The sequence below is a fragment of the Eucalyptus grandis genome, chromosome 6 (genome assembly GCF_016545825.1).
Source record: "Eucalyptus grandis isolate ANBG69807.140 chromosome 6, ASM1654582v1, whole genome shotgun sequence".
In the NCBI taxonomy this organism is placed as follows: domain Eukaryota; kingdom Viridiplantae; phylum Streptophyta; class Magnoliopsida; order Myrtales; family Myrtaceae; genus Eucalyptus; species Eucalyptus grandis.
The window spans coordinates 45,571,946-45,589,498 of record NC_052617.1 but is presented as its reverse complement, the minus strand read 5'-3'; the positions used below and the strand labels follow the sequence as shown (position 1 = coordinate 45,589,498).

The 17,553-nt window shown below is 39.2% G+C and overlaps 1 protein-coding gene across 1 annotated transcript; it reads right to left on the bottom strand.

Moving 5' to 3' along the window:
• Window positions 1-14,497: 14,497 nt before the first annotated feature.
• Window positions 14,498-16,507, bottom strand: LOC120294814 (L-type lectin-domain containing receptor kinase IV.1-like). Its single transcript, XM_039315449.1, has one exon. It carries the CDS (start codon window positions 16,505-16,507, stop codon window positions 14,498-14,500), a length of 2,010 nt encoding a protein of 669 aa, XP_039171383.1.
• Between the last annotated feature and the right edge of the window lie 1,046 nt (window positions 16,508-17,553).

The following is a 17,553-nucleotide window of genomic DNA, read 5'->3' as shown; positions in this document are numbered from 1 at the left end:
CTGATGCTCCTTCGAGAATGCTGTCTAGAGGTCAACATTGCCGTGCTTGATGGGGCAAGACAACGCCCGGTTATGTCGGAGGACTGCCAACTGTTGAGTTGAATAAGATCGATGGGTCATAAGAACTGGAACACGTGTGAATGAGTGAAATAGTCACGCCTGATTATGGGACAAAATTGTGTGGCACGAAATAAGACGTGTCATAACGATTTGTCCTTATAATCAGGACTCTTGTAAGTATTTGATGATTGATGTGCAATGTTCCAGTTGTTCAATATGTTTGTGGTATGCATATGTACATGAGTTGTAATAGCATGCAGGGAGGTGCTGAGACGAGGTAAGTCTTCTATGATGCGTGTATAGGCTACCTCTAGGTGAATCATCTTCCTAATCGAGGTTTAGGGTGTAGACTCACTGAGACCTTGTCTCACCCCGTCGTGGTTTACAATTTTCAAGTCCCTAGATGGAGGTACAACAGGTACGTTATAGGGTCCCGCAGGTGATGGATTTTGAACATACCTTCTTCCTTATTCCCGGGACCACCCTGACCCGAGAGCTAGTTGAGTTCGTGGTATGGGTCGATGAGGGCCTACCTCAATTAGTACCTCACCGATTCATGACATGGTTCATTGGCTTTCCTCGTGGGGGTCAGGAGGGTCCCCTGCTAGGTTTTGACAAGCCTCCCGTCGGGACCGGGGAGTGGGAAGCAACGTATTCCATGGATCTCGACACTCCTGATGGTGTCGTGGTGGACCCGAAGCCCATGGTTGTAGAGCCCAAAGTTTAGATAGCTTAGTAGCTCCTTTTTGGCTTGGACTCTTGTGTATATAAACCCGGTTTGCTTATAAGATAAGTTTTGTGAAAATTGGTTGTTCTGCTTTTCTATCCCATGTTTGTTTGGTGTATGGAGATTGTTTAATTCGCTTACACATGCACATAAATCGATTGGGTCGGTGACGTGTTCTGGAAACATCGCATTTTAGTCGACCATCGAGGGATGTGCGCGCGCTCGAAGTTCAAGGCGTGACAATATACATGTAGTCTTTTTTTCATGCATTGGCTATAACTTTTGAATTGAACTTTCTCATATGTTATGAGAGCCAGGTTCTGTTTTATTTCACGCATGTGGCCCCTTGTAAGAAAGAATGGTATATAGAAAAAAGAGTTGTGTTAATGAAACAGAAAACATCTCAACCGAGAATGGGAGATAGGAAAAACTTGTAAGTCAATTCTCTCCTTGTGCAAGTATACTTAGTCGTTGGAAACGGGTCGAAATTCCAAAGTTAGGTCTACATGGCAATTGGACACATATGAGCCATTCAATTGCTATCTTCTCAGAATCGAATTTAGACACTAAAATATTTACTCCAATCCACCGGGTTGGAGTGCACTTACGAATTGCCCGCGCCCTCGCCTGGGCGTTCCTTACTTTCCAACATCCCAAATTACGATTGCAAAGTAAGGAACATTCTATCAATTATTTGAGGACGGTTGATGAAGAGAAAAGGAAATTATTAGAGATAGTACGAGGGTGGAGATGAGGAAAATTCATTAAACTGATTTTTATTCCGAAGAGCATGACACATAAATGTTTACAACCAAAATTTATGAAGGGAAATCGCCATCAATTCTAAAAAATAAAATAAAATAAGTTCAAGGTATTTAATGATTCATCAATAAAGAGATTATGTGATGCCCTGAATTAGCTCACTAAGGTATTATTCATTTTGGTCTGTCTTATACCAAGTCTCAAGATTTTGTCCTTTAGTGTACAATCAAGCACCTTCACAAGAGGTCACCCATATTGAGAGTACTTCCATCGGAGCACGTTTAACTTTGGGGCTATGAAGTTAAGCATTACCACCATTAGTTAATTCCAATTTTTCACATATATATCTCAAAATCACTTTTCCCTTATTCAATGCATAATTCGGTTCACTTATTTCCCTTGTCATGCTAGAAGTCTGCCATGAGCCCCTCCTTGTCTAAACCCTAAGGCCCTAGCGATTACTCCTTGCCTTCGTCGGACAAGATTGTTACAAACTAGACTGATAAATCTTATTTCAAATGCACTATGAAAGTTGTCATAATAAATATCTTAATAGTATATGCAAAGCCAAATGTATTTGAATATAACTTATTCATTGTTATATTGCCTTGTTTCTTATTTTTCAATGCGCTTTATGTGTATACTGAAAGACATTGGAAACATTAAATAGAGATTAAATTTTTCAGAAAATTATAACCATTGCCTCTTGAGGATAAAAAGCTTGTTTATTAACATGCTATGATAGCTTTAATTAATCTTATTTCTAGCTAATTTATTGACTTTTCATGGCATTCCAACTACCCTAATTCTTCGACCAAAAAACAAAAAACAAAAACCTCCCTAATTCAAGGGTGGAAGATAGATAAAAACAATAATACGTGATGCACATGATCTCTTTAACAACAAGACACTGCTAGTTCTAAACGTGAAATATATATTGATGGCATATGAAATGCTTACTATGGATGTTTTCTTTTTTTCTTTTGGTTATGCAATTTATAGTTAATTTAAAATAAGGCTTTTTATAAGAGTAAGCCACCGGGCCAATTTGGCCTAGGAGCTAAACCAGAAGGTTGGTTCACCCAGGGACCGATTCGATCTTTAAGTAAAAATTTCCGAGCCAGCATTCATTAGGTTGGTTCTCAATTTTATATAGTGAATCGGTCGGTGCTACCCGAGAATTGGCCTTGTGAGTTAAAACCAAATCTTAAGTTGAGTCTCTTAAACACTTTTTCATTTCTCATTAAAGTCAACATGATATGTGAAATATCATCAACGTTATTATACTTCATGTTTTTGCTGTAAACAAAAATGAAACATCAAAAATAAGTAGGCTGGTTTTGAAGTTGATCTTCCAACATGCTCTTCCTAGAGTCAATCGGTTCAATTCTTGATTTCTAAATCTTAAAACTGACTCTAAAGATAAGTCATATGTTCTTGGTATGAAACCCACCTATCCTAAAACCAATCACCACCAATTGTTTGTTTAGAATCATCAAAAGTCAAAAGTAGTCTTTTTTACTTTCCTGTCAAATCTAAAGTATAATCTTTTAAAACTATTATTTTTTAAAATGAAAACTATTATTTTTTAAAATGAAAAATATTATTTAAAAAAATATTACTAAGATATCTTCTAAATTGAGAAAGTCAGTATCCGTACTTAGGAAAGTCAAAATTCAAAATTAAGATATCTTCATTAAATACCTAGTTTGACTTATCCACGAATGCAACCGATTGCCATGGACTTGTGAAAGAAATTTGTGGTCTACAAGTATCCGTCATTCCCAAAAACAACGGCGACCGTTACCATGGCATTTTCGGGGAAGGACATAGGACGCTCAAGAGCAAATATATTTTTACCTTTCTTTAAAATAATTCAGGCTTTTATTCAATATTTTCCATCTACTTTATATGTCTATCTATTTATTTATAAGATTAAAGAAATTAAAATAGTAAAAGCTTCCACTAATATGTTTTTATGATACCATAAGCTACCACCTCATAAACTCATGATTATATGAAAGTAATCACTCATTTAACGATGGTTTTCACATTAAACTTGCACGCAACTAAGGTAATGAAATTTTATATAGTTAGAGTCCTTCCTAAGTCCAACCAGTTGCCATTGACTTGTGAAAGAAATTGGTGGTCCACAAATCTTCGTGATTTTCAAAAATAAAAGGGACCGTTACCATAGCATTGCTCTTTTTTCTTTAACCAAGAATGAGATCTCAACTTATCGAAATCTAACATAATCTATTTATCTTTATTTTAAATTCAGGTACATGTTAAATTTGGTTGTTAATGATAACAATAGAAAAGCATACCACCGATTGTCTGGAACAAGAAAGAAAAACATTGGTCATTATGTACATGAGTTTGTAAAATAAAATGTAAGATGGAAAATATCTAATGAGAAACTAAGTTATTTAGAGTAAGTTAAGTATATTTTTTTCTCCAGAATCATAAATTTTTCAAAATATAATAGAGGCCAGCGACAAAGATGGCCTGCTTTGACATCCCTATGAGTCCCTTCTTGGTCTCATCCTTCTTAGAGCTAATAGAGGCCATGGGCAACACCTTTAATCCCTCTAAATCTTTGGGGTTGGCCTTTGGTTCGTTATACTGGTACCTGTCCAAGCTTCCATTGGGCATGTAGTCATACACCTACAGCAACTCGCCTTTCAACGCGGCAACAACTGAGAAGCGTCACAATGTTCCAGCGACCAAAATGGCCAGTACTCATGATCTCGGCAATAAATTCTCTCATTCCTTGCCTCAATTCATGACAAATCCTATTCACTGCAGTCTCAGTTCTTGAAGTGGGTAATACCCTTCCATACACCCTGCCAAACCCAGCAGCTCGTCATAGCTCCTGGTCCACTGAATCCTTTTGTGGCAGCACCGATATTTTTGTACATGAACCTATGAGGATTGTAGTCACGCTCCAAGCCCGGAACCCCCCAAATTTTCCTTTTCATCTTATCAGATCAACCACAATTAAGATTAACATTGACAGGACGGCAACATCAAATGCACTCCAGTAGTCAGCAGATAGGTTTTCCCTCCTTTCTCACATGGGGTAGTCTAGCAAGCTGAGACAAAACCAGTCTCTGAGCTTGTCCATTTACATAAAACCTCCATCCAGGGATGTAATGAGAAGTCGCTAATGACCTGGTTGAGGATGAGAACCCTATGTACATTGCCTCCTCCATGATGGGCAAAAGATCAATGCACGGTGATTAAAGGGGAGTCTTTGGTTTCACAGCATTGATAGGTGCTAATGTGACATTGATTTGCTTTGTGCGCCATCATAATCCACCCAGACTTGCCTAGCTTCACCACTCACCAGGCTCAAGTTTGTGACCGGGACTTACTTCATAGATTTTAGGGAGGTCGGCCCACTGACATCGATCCCAATGTGGTTATCATTGACATCATAGAATTCATGGTTTTGGATTGTGTCAAATTCTACTGGGACAATGTCGTTCGTGGTGAAGCTACTGTTGGTTAACGGTCAAATTAAATATTTGTAACAGTTACAAAGTTAATATCAGAATAAAGACTTGTAACAGTTACGAATAAATGTCTGGAATAATGCTCTGTAACAATTACGGAGTTAATGCCCGAATTAGTGTCAATATCAAACTTACATCCATCAAGAGTTATGGTCGAATTAATTATAAAACGGTTTAGAGTTAATGTGACGATTTAAATGTGATCTACACTGGCTATAAAAGGTAACACAAAGAGCAGATCACCAGATGATGGACTATCGACAATCGACAATCGACAATCGATAATTGAGAGTACTACTACTGATCAACAATATCACTCACACGAGAGCAATTGCTAGCACAATTATATTTGTGAGATCTCTCAATTTCTCTCTTTTGTTCAATGTGAGAATTGTGGTGTATCTGAACTAGAGGCTCGACACTTGTGAGGCTGGATCTGAAGAACGTTAGAGCCTGTGAAGAGATCAAACGTTCTGCATCTGAAGAACGTCAGAACCAGTATTATCGGAAGACATTAGATGTTCGTGGTCAAGAATCCAAGAACGTCAAAATAGGTGTTACTAGAAGGCGTCAAATGTTCACGGTCAGAGTTTGAAGAACATCATAACTACTGCTGTGAGGACATCAGACGTTCATGTTCAGAACCCGAAGAAACTTCGGAACCAAATTTTGGAGCACAGTACAAGGTTAATATGATTAACCCCTTTAGCTCTTCTATGCATTTTTGTTAAAATGCATGTAAATGCTATGGAAACACGTGTATAAGTGGTTTTAATTCTACTGCGATTAGACTTTTGGTCTTAGTTTACTTATGCACGTATGCTTGTTTATCGAAACAAATACCAACAGATAACTCCTCTAATGCAAGATCTCCTTCCAAGTGTTGCACAACTTGACGCATGCTTGGTCTTGCAGTTGGCTGAGATTGGGAGCACAACAATTCGAGTTGCAGCACTAGCTTTACATCCTTCACCACAAAGTCCCTCCCTAAATTCGGATCTCTTGCCTCCAGTATGTCACCCTTTTCCCAGCAAGAAGACAATCATTCCACCAATGTCACATCATCCTCCTCCTAAACCTCAATCGGTCTTCTTCTGCAAGCAACCTTAAGCAAAATGCGCCGAACACGTAAACATATGTGCTTGTAGTGGCCCTGGTCGTTCGATTGTTCTCTAGGGCCATATACCCAAGAGTTCCCACCACATGGTTGGATTGAGGATCGATACCATGATCGTATCGTTTTGCAAGCCCAAAATCTCCTAACCTTCCATTTAGTTCTAAATCAAGCAAGATGTTGCTAGCTTTGATATCTCTGTGAATTACTGCTTGTTCCCATCCTTCATTGAGATAAGAGTGGCCATATGCAACACCTTTGATCACTCTAAATCTTTGGCTCCAATTGAGGGTCACATTTGGTTGGTTATAGAGGTACTTGTCTAGGCTTCCATCTGGCATATAGTATAGACCAACAACAACTCACCCTTCCAATGGTAGTAACCGAGAAGCATTTTATGTTCCAATTGTTGAGAAAACTCCTATAAGGTTTTGAAGTTAACAAAACTTTCTTATTATTGTTCTTGTTCTTATTTTGAAGAATACTAGACTCCTATGCTATATTGTGGAATTTTGTCGAAGTCTATTTATTCCAGAAGTCTTTCCCACTTTGACAAGATCCAAACTGAAACCAAGTTCATAACGAAGATATAATCAGATTCGGGATTATTGATATGTTGACAATGATTCAGTATGAACGAGATTTTTCCTTACTATATGGCTTTCTAGCGAAAAATCTCACTTACCTTTTATAAATATATTGATGGAATCAATCAAAATTAATGAAATCAATTTTGAAGACAAGTTCCTTTTTGGGAAGCATCTACTTATGAAACCTAGATTCTAATTGTATAGGTGACCAGAATCATTGGATTTTAATCTCAATCTTCAAACGGCTACAAAATTTCCTTAATCGATTTTGTCCAACAAATTGATTGGAAGAAATTCTTCTAAAAAATGTCAACGGTTAGAAAGGCATAATTGAGTATTTAAGAAGGTCATTCAGTCCATTTGCCGTGGTGCGTGGAAATTGAAATTCCAAAATTTGAGGCCTTTCCAATCACTTGTTCTTCATCGACAACGCTTACAAATTGTATTCAAGAGAAAAAAAAAAACACAAGAAAAGTGACTTAGTGAGAGAAATCCTTCACTAAGTATTCGTATTCAAATATTGTATTTCTCTATTGATACCTTAGAGAATTTTAGCTAGAATACTATCAACGTGAAAGAGTAGACGTAAGCTTGATATCCCTACGAATCACCACTTGTTCCCATCCTTTTTGACATCCAAGATTTTCAACCATTTTTTCTACTGAATAAATTTGACATTTCATTGATGTGCCTATAGGGCTGTTCTCATAGCCGATCACTCTCGAGATAACTAGACTATCTGGGGAAGCTATTAAGGACTTTAAGGCAAATAGACTTGAGAATTCGACCAGGAATCGGCTTCTCGACCGTGCTTATCTTTAAAGGCCATTACGGCACAATTAAAAATCGAATTAAGATCAAAGATAGGTCTGTTCGACTGAAATGTGTCGCCGATCATGGGTGACTACACTAAATTGGAAAATTCTCGTCGATCGGCACTAGTTTGATTTCTCTATCATTTTGATACCCTATGTCCGTAATTGAATCCTCAAGATTTTCATGACAATCAAGAGTCGACATTGAGTCGAGTGGATTCAGTGTGGCTCAAAGAAAATCAACCACGGGTCTTTTGCCCTAAAAAGTTTTGAAAACTACCCAGTAATCTAGGTCATGCTAAAAACGCGTTGAACGTAAATTAACTGCAAATTCAAGTCCGATTTCAGAAATTGAGGATTTTATCATGTCACAATAAATTCTAGGACCCACAACTCAATCTCAGTAAGATTTTTCTAACAATCGAGACTTTTTGGGAAAAAGTCGGTTTGGGACCGTTTTTGTTCAATCAAGGCCGAGGATTATTTTTAGTTGCAAATTTGAGATACAAGATGGATTATGGGGTGAGGAAAAACATTAATGGAGGCATTGAAATATTAATTGAAGTTATAAGGGCCAATGGAAAACAAAATCAAGTGAAGAGAAGTGTCCAATTGAAGCCGATTGATGCCAAAATTTGCGTGCTCCCTTCCCCTAGCCATTTTAGACCATTTGAGAGGTTGTTGGGCATGCATGGGTGGCTCCATGACAGCCATGGATTGCTGGCTTCTTGGACAAGGCTTGGGAGACAACTTGGTGGAAAAGCTTGGCCAAGGGGCCCTCCACCTCTCTCTCTCCCTTACCCTCTCTTGGCCAGCCAAACTCTCTCTCCCCTCCATCTTGTGCGAAACCAGTAGGGAAGAAGAAGCTGCAGCCACCTCATGCCTAGATGCCACCGTCAGTTGCACACCTCGCCAAAATCGCGCCGCTCGCCGCCGTCCACCTCCACCCACACCTAGCCACGCGAACCACCGCCCAACCGTGCCGTCTAGCTGCTGTCCAATGACTATGAGGAACGGTGGGAGCCCGCCGGAGCTTCCCTTGCCGCCAATTTGTCCCGATTTGGACCCGAGACCGTCACCGCCACCTTTCCCGAGCCCCACCGTGCCAAACCAACTTGTTTCCTCCTGTTTTTGCAGCTCAACCAGCAACTCAAATAGTGGGTTTCTCAGCCACTTCAAGGCCCGTTTTGAGGGTGTTCTAGGCGCCAGAGCTTAGGCCCGCTTTGGAGATAAACGTCCCTCGCGACGTTCCCAACGTTTCAATCCGAGCGAATTGTTAAACGAGTGAATTTAGCTTACTAATCTTTACTTAGTTTGCTAATTATGCTTAAGGGTTTATCAGTGTTAATTAAGCATGATTAGGTGGTTAGATTAGTTTAAAATAATTAAATTAGTGACTTAATGGTGCATGTTAGGCGGTTAGACTTAGTCATTAGCAAGTAGAGAGCTTCGAATATTTATTGAACGAACCTCGAGATTTTTCCCGGTTCGTCTCGGCTTTCAATTAGGCATTACGAGCCTAAATTGGATTTATGGTATTTATTTAATAATTTTCGAAATTATTTATTTATTTATTTATTTTCCGGAAATTGCAGAGATAGCCGACGATCAGAATTTTATGATAATCATTGTGGTGCAGTCCATTTATTTATTTGAGCATTGGTTTGTGCTAAATTGAATTAATTGTGTTTTTAGGATTTTATTCATAAATTGTTCAATTTTAGTAATTGATTGGAAATGACCGAGCGTGGGTCTACAGCGCCAGTAATATTTTAATAGGCTGTATAAAGTAGTGAGAAAGAAAGTTATATTACGTGAGCTCGAAGACCAAGAAGGTCGTCCTAGAGAATGCACGTGACTTGTGTATATTACGTGGGCTCGATAGCTAAGTACGTTAACCTGGAGAATGCACGTGGGCTCGATGGCTAGACATACCATCTTGGAGAATGTATGTGGGCTCAATGAATAGATATACCATCTTGGAGAGTAGATGATATTGAGATGAGTCGACCGAGAAAAATGGTCGAGATGACATATAATCGACTAAGTCGATTGATCGATAATTCGATTTGATTGATGTGATGTGATGTAATCGTGTATATCTGATATATATATACTAACTTGTAGAAAGGAACTAGGGCCAAGGTAAGTCCCATGACTCGTGTTGTGCTTAAGCAGCCCTAAGGTGTATTGGCTTACTAATTGAGTCTTAGAGGGTAGAACTTGCTAAGACGTAGTCTTACTGGTTATTGAATAACCATTTTCAGGTCATTAAATGGCGTTAGTGAATGACCAAAGGCCCGAAGAGTAGAAGGTGAAGCTTGAAGAAATGACAGTCCTATCTGACTAGCTAGTAATAGGACAAGCCTCTTTTGATGGAATTTGATTCCTTTCTGCAGACTTGGTTTCATGAACCGGTGGTTTAAAATCTGACTCAACAATTCGCGTTGTATATATGTGCACTGGTTTGCAATGTATATAAGTGGTTGTTTTTGAAAGTTCGAAATTTAGTCCTACTTTCCTATCCCATTGTTTTATTGTCTAGGGATTTTATATATGCTTCAGCATGCATATTAAAATGATAGGGTTGGCGATGCGTCTTGGGACATCACTATTAAATCGACCAGGTGAGGAATGGGCATGTACTTGAGGATCGAGGCGTGACATCCTTCATGGAGATAAGAGAGGCCATGCGCAACACCTTTGATCACTCTAAGTCTTTGGCTCCAATTAAGGGTAACCTTTGGTTGGTTATAGAGGTACTTGTCTAGGCTTCCATTTGGCATGTAGTCATTAACCAACAGCAGTTCACCCTTCCGAGGGCAATATCTAAGAAGCGTCACAATGTTCTGATGACAAAGCCGAACAATACTAATAATCTCAGCAATGAACTATCTCATACCTTGCCTCGATTCATGAGAAACTTTTTTTCACTGCAATTTCAGTTTTCAAGGTGGGTAATACCCCTCTATAAACCCTACCAAATCCACCAGCTCCTAATAGCTCTTGATCCTTGAACCCCTTTGTGGCAACATAGAGATCTTTGTAACTAGTTCCAAGTGAATATTCACCTAGGAACAGGAGCAAACTGCCATGTTTTGGAACCAATTTTTAAAGCTACAAAGCCCAAAGCATAAATTCTTTTTCCCCTAAATTTTAACATCAACACTCTTTTGTCCTTTCTCCTTCTTCGAAACTCTTCTCTAGTCTTTCCTCTTCCTCTAAATTTTTATGGATGAATAACGAATGGAATTTTATAATCTATGTTTTATTTACGTGTTTGAACTTTTTTTTTTGTTTATAATTGCACGTGTCTATATGTTCATCTTATGAATTGTTGTTTTTGGCAAATAGGGATTTTTATTGCTCATCTTTTACTTTGAACTGTTTTGTTATTCAAAACCTCATATAGTTTTGCTATAAAAGATGAACCAAAAAAAGGAAAAAAAATGAAAAAAAAAAATCTCCAGTAAATCCTAGAAACATACTAGAAAGACAGGGTAGCTCCAAAATTAGTTCTACATAAATAGGATAAGTTTCAGGGTCTAAAAATTAGGAATAGACCAAGGCCAAAATTGACATCCCTATCGGATCTCCATATCTAGTCACAAGTGCATCCATTTGCAAATTGACCACTAACAGGCTTGCATCCATCTACCAATTCACCGCTCATAGGCTTGCACGTCAAACATTATTATTTAAGCGCAATAGAACTATACAATGACCGGTATGATCATGCCATAACTTTTCAATTAAACTATTAGAAATGGGGAAAAAGACTATTCAATCAGTCTTAGGGTTATTGCATGGATGTCAATTCGATCTCAAACTGTTTCACTTTGCTAATTTAGTCCTAAATATTTTTATGCAGGTCCAATATAGTCCTGCTAACCTATCTTTGCCTGAAAATCACTAGCATAACCGCCACATCAACAATTTTTTACGGAAATTGGCAGAAATGACTATATTAAAATTTCACACAAAGGCTTATAATTAAATTGATATGACATAATTTGCATCGTACAATAAGTTTATGACTAATTAGATCATTTCCCCCCAAAAAACCACTCAATTTTCATGTTAAGTTAGTCGGCTTAGTAACAAAGTGTATAGAATACGAAAGGACAAGCCAATTCAATGTTTGATCGTTGAGCTTACAATGATTTCTTAACATAATGCGATCCTCAAACTGATAATTTAAGCAATCAAGTTCTTGAACTTAATAGATTTTTCCAATCGGATCCCACTTTCATTTCCCAACTCTAGCAGATTGAAGTCAACTGTGCTGGCAAAAATTATCAATTATATTGAAAACGAAAAACCATCGAAAGTTTATTTAGTTGAATTAGGCACTACTGTATTTGGTCAACATTAAATTGATTGCCCATGGGGGCACCAGCTTTTTTCTTCTTTTTATACCTACCAAATTGGAAAATTACGAAAAAAGTTTTAAACCTATTATAGTTGTGTCAATTTAATCATAAACTTATTTTTGGTCAATTGAGTCATAAATGTTTTCTAATTGTGCAAATTCAACCCATTTGGCTAAAATTAGCCAGTTAACATTGACGTGGATGTCGACCGACGCCTTGAAATGATCATACATGGATAATTTTTTAATAATATTTTTTTGAAATTATTATTAATTTTTTTAATTTTTCGTTTCTTTTTCTTTTTATTTCTTTCTCCTCCTTCTTCCTTCTAGTGACAGCGAGGCCCAACTCACCATAGGCCGGTGACCGGCCAAAGGAAGGAAGAGGAAGGAGGAGAAAAGAAAAAAATGAAAAAGAAATGAAAAAAATAATAATAATAAATTATCCACGCTAACGCCACCAGCCAATTTTCACGGATGAGTTAAATCAAGACAATTCAAAAAAAATTTAGGACTCGATTGACAAAAAAAGGTTTATGATTAAATTTGCACGATTGAAATGGATTTAGGATTATTTGGGTAATTCTTCCCATATCAAACCGTTGATGGGGATAAATAAAAAAATGTTGACGGGCAATGACGGACACATCAGTTTCGATTTGCTGAAATTGGCGACCGGAAGACTTAGTTGGGGAAAATATTACGAATTCGAGGATTCGATTGTGAAAATTACGAATGTGAGGGCCACATTGAAGAATCAGCGTATATTCAAGGACTGATCGTCCCCACTTTCTATTAGATAGGGAAAGCGTGGCAGAAAACAAGCGGCCAAACGTACCAGAAGTTCTTGGAGGACCCCAGAGAGAGAAAAATGGTCGCTTCTTTCACCATCCACTCATTTTTTTCTCTTGTTCCCACGACCAGAGCTTCGAAAATCTTCCATGGAGGCCGCCACCATTACCAGTTCCTCGTCTTCCACAGTCCCAACCAACCCTCCAGAAAGCCCCTCTCTCTCAGGGTCCGAGCTGCAAGCTTCCCTCCGGGGTAATTATCAACTCTCTCTCTCTCTCTCTCTCTCTCTCTCTCTATAGAATTTCAGCTCATGTTGGATTACTGGAAGCGCAGGTGGAAGTGCCGAAAGTAGAGCCCAAGTTCCAGGCTCCGTTTCTTGGATTCACAAGAACTGCCGAGGTTTGGAACTCCAGAGCTTGCATGATTGGCCTCATCGGGACTTTCATCGTCGAACTGGTCAGCCTCTCTCCTTTTCTTTTAGCTTACTTTCTCGCTCCCTTTCATTTCAAGGACGTTCTGTTATTATGGTTGCTAAATCTAGTGATGCTTAGATATGAGAGAGCTAGTATATTACATCGATCTATGAAATCCAGTCTTGTTAACATGCCCTCTTTAGAAGCTTTGAGCATGTTTAATTAGCAACATTTCGATTTTTATGATAGTGATTATACATGACATGAATGAACAAGTTTTTTGGAGAGCACTCTCCTCAGCATGGAATTCTATAAAATAACCTGACAAATTATAAGTGGCGTTTAAGTTAATGGAGCCACCCAAACACCCGGCAAGATCCCGTGATGTTACTTTGAGTACTAATTTAATATCCGGTCTTAATTTCTATGGCATTATTCTAGTAAAACCTTGCATCAATTTTTTCACACCTGATGATGGTTTTTTATTAATTTTGGTCAGATAATAAACAAGGGGATTCTTCAGGTGATTGGAGTGGACGTGGGCAAGGGCCTCGATCTTCCTCTCTGAGAAATTTCAGCTCCCCTTGTATTGGAAATCTCCCTCTTTAGAGAAGTAAATACAATGACTTCAAGTTGGTGACAACTCTTTTGACTATACTCTTGCTGCATAAAGAGTAACCCTGTGCTGCTCCACTGGCTTTTTTTGTTGAATAGCTTGCATAATCGATTCCAAAGCTTTTTCAATTTGCTTGCAAATGACACTTAACACCTTCCTCTTTTGACCATCAATAAGATAATACGGCAACAACTAAAAAGAGTATGAATTTGATCCTTCTGAATGAATGGCCAATTTGTATGTCTTCGAAACAGAAGTTGGCAGAACATGTCCAGAAGCTGTAGAAATTCGCTGAATACACAACTGAGAAAATATCGTTTGAATCTCCTATGATCAAATTGAATCTAATTCAATTTCAACAATCGGTACACTGACTTGTGTCACTATATTCCCTATGAATAAAAAAAATTCACATGTTCAATCATGCAAGGATTCAAACAAACAAGTAATAATCCTTATAAAAGGTACACTTGCTCTTATACTCTGGAGGCTGACCGAAAGGGGAAACCAAAGAAGGAGGCAATTTAAGTTAATGCAGACATTCCCAATAACATGTAAGAATATACTGCAAATATCGGTTCAACCCACAGAATCTTAAATTACAGTTTACATATACTTCAGAGTCGCAAACTAAGAATACTTGACACATAAGAACACTAGTCTGACAATTAATTCGATCCATGAAACGTGCTTTTAATTTATATAACAAGCTTAAGACTCATCTTCCACCTGAGAGGAGAGAATTTGCGACAGAAGATATCTGTGAAAATGCCTTGCCTGATGAAGATGGATCAGACAGGATAGACTTACTGAAACCTTCATGATGTGCAAATGTCAATCCACCTTCTGTAATACCAAGAGATGATAAATCCTGCATTGCAAGTTCCCCTTCCAAGTACTGCACTACTTGACGCATGCTTGGTCTCGCAGTTGGCTCAGATTGGGAGCACAACAATCCGAGTTGCAATACTAGCTCCACTTCCTCCGCCACACTGTCCGTGCCTAAATTTGGATCTCTTGCCTCTAGAATGTTGCCCTTATCCCAGCAAGAAAACACCCAGTCCACCAATATCACGTCCTCCTCCTCCCGAGCCTCAATCGGCCTTCTTCCACAGGTAACTTCAAGCAAAAATGCCCCGAATGCGAAAACATCCGTGCTTGTAGTGGCCCTGGCAGTTCGAGTGTTCTCCGGGGCCACATATCCAAGAGTTCCCACCAAATGGGTGGTTTGAGGATCTGTACCGTGATCATATAGTCTTGCAAGCCCAAAATCTCCTAATTTCCCATTTAGTTCTGAATCTAGCAAAATGTTGCTAGCTTTGATGTCCCTGTGAATCACCACTTGTTCCCATCCTTCATGGAGATAATAGAGGCCACATGCAACACCTTTGATCACTCTAAATCTTTGGCTCCAATTGAGGGTCACCTTTGGTTGGTTATAGAGGTACTTGTCTAGGCTTCCATTTGGCATGTAGTCATAAACCAAAAGCAATTCGCCCTTTCGACGGCAGTATCCGAGAAGCGTCACAATGTTCCGATGACGAAGCCGACCAATGCTAATAATCTCAGCAATGAACTGTCTCATCCCTTGCCTCGATTCATGAGAAACTCTCTTCACTGCAATCTCAGTTTTCGAGGTGGGTAATACCCCTCTATAAACCCTACCAAATCCACCAGCTCCTAATAGCTCTTGATCCCTGAACCCCTTCGTGGCAACATAGAGATCTCTGTACTTGAACCGATGCGGACCATAGTCGCGCTCCCAATCTTCCAGAACCTCTGCGAATTTTCTTCTTTTTCTAATTGCGTAAGCCATAGCAAAGACCAGTATTGATAGAAAGAACAAGCATATGAAAGGTAGTCCAGTAGTGAGAAGAGCAGACTTTTGCTTCTTTTTCTTATGGGGCAATCTGGGAAGTTGAGACAAATCAAGCCTATGAGCTTGTCCATTTACCAGAAAGCTCCATCCGAGGATATAATGAGAAGTTAAGAGCGCACCGGTTGAGGAAGAGAACCCAACATACATGGTCTCCTTGAAGATCGGCGAGAGATTGAAGGACAGAGACAAAAGGGGAGTGTTCGGTCTGTCAACATTGACCGGAGCTAATGTGACCCTGATTTGTTTCTGCACACCATCATAATCCACCCAAACTTGCATTGCTTTACCACTAATCAGACTCAAGTTTCTGAAGCCTGGAATGTCGTTTTCAGTGTATCCAGCAGGGGAAGATTTTACAGAGAGCAGCCCATTGACATCGATCCCAACATGGTTGTCATCGGTATCCTGGTTTTCGGTGTTTTTCATTGTGTCAAATTCCACCGCAAAAATGTGATTTGAGGAATTGCCATTGTTTGTTTCGTTGAAGAGCCCAAAGTAATAACCAGGCCGATCTCCAGGAAATTCTCTACGAGGAGCTATCACGAATGCGAACCCGGGACCAGCCAGAGCTGGATATTCGGCAATTATAGCGAAGATGAATGTAGTGGAGAACGAGTGAACAGCGCCATCGGATGAATTCTTGAACTTGATGGGGTTTGGGTAGAAGGCACGACTCTTGTTCTGTTGGTTCACACTGGTTAACTTCAGGAGGCCATTGCCAGTGAGTGCAGCTAAACCATCGAGGCTCAGGTTCACAGACCGGAAACCATTGTACGTGAAATCGCCGGTTTCATGAGTCGGTGCCGTGTTTGCCAGGAGAGAAACCGCCAGAATAATCACGAATAACATGGCCAAAGGCTGAAGTAATTAGCTGAGTACACTACTCCGCTGAGAACACTCGGAGTTCTTATAATGATCCAAACGATTTGCACAGCATTACATTGAAGAATGCCGTGCGATTTCAATTATCAAGTGTTCCAACTTGTGCACCCCCGACAAGACTTCAACCGATTGGTCCGAGTCTTATGATTCCCCTGTCCTGTCGTGTGATTAACTGATTTCTCCGAGTCCTATCACCAACTTTAAATTCTTCCGTAATTTGCCCGTCTCTGTACGCCACTTCCGACATTCCAGCGAGTGGCCGAAGTACACCGTCGTCCATCAACGTGAGTTGACAATGTTTCGTCGTGTTCGGTGGGTCATCGATGAGTCAATAGCCCATGGCGTACGATGCCAAACTCTGGTCGAGGAGGCGTCACACGAGAAGATTTGAGAGAAGGATAATCACCCCCCGCAAATTTCAGAAGTGTGTATATCATGTATGACTCTTCTACGGTACTGAGAATGTTAGAACACGGAGAAGAAAAGCCTGATAATTCTATCGCCCTCCCCACCCTTATTTTACGTTTAAAAAAAAAACCAAAAGAAAAAAAATCCGCAGCTTTAAAGTTTCTTTTAATAAGTATATGCAATTCTCTATATCATAAATGTATTTTTTTTACATCTCCATGATTGATTTCGATCTCAAATTATCACTAAGAAATGCATAAAATGCTATGTGGATTGTTAAGATGTGTTATGATAATATGGTATCACAAAATAGATACCATATCTTTATTTCTTAAAATCCACTCCAGACGTGTCATCTCTCCGCCATTTAACTTTCTTTCCCAAAATCGACTCCGAATTGTTCCTCATATGCATAATGAAATGCAATTTCGAGGGACTTGTACATGAGATCTAAGCAACATTCGATTATTAAAGTTTGCAAAACAATAGACTAGTCAACTTTAGGGATATGCAGCTAGATCGGTTCTACTCGGAAACCAGATTGGATCGCCCAAAACACAGGTCCGAGAATTGATTCTTATAGGAATAGGTCCAAGAACAAGTTC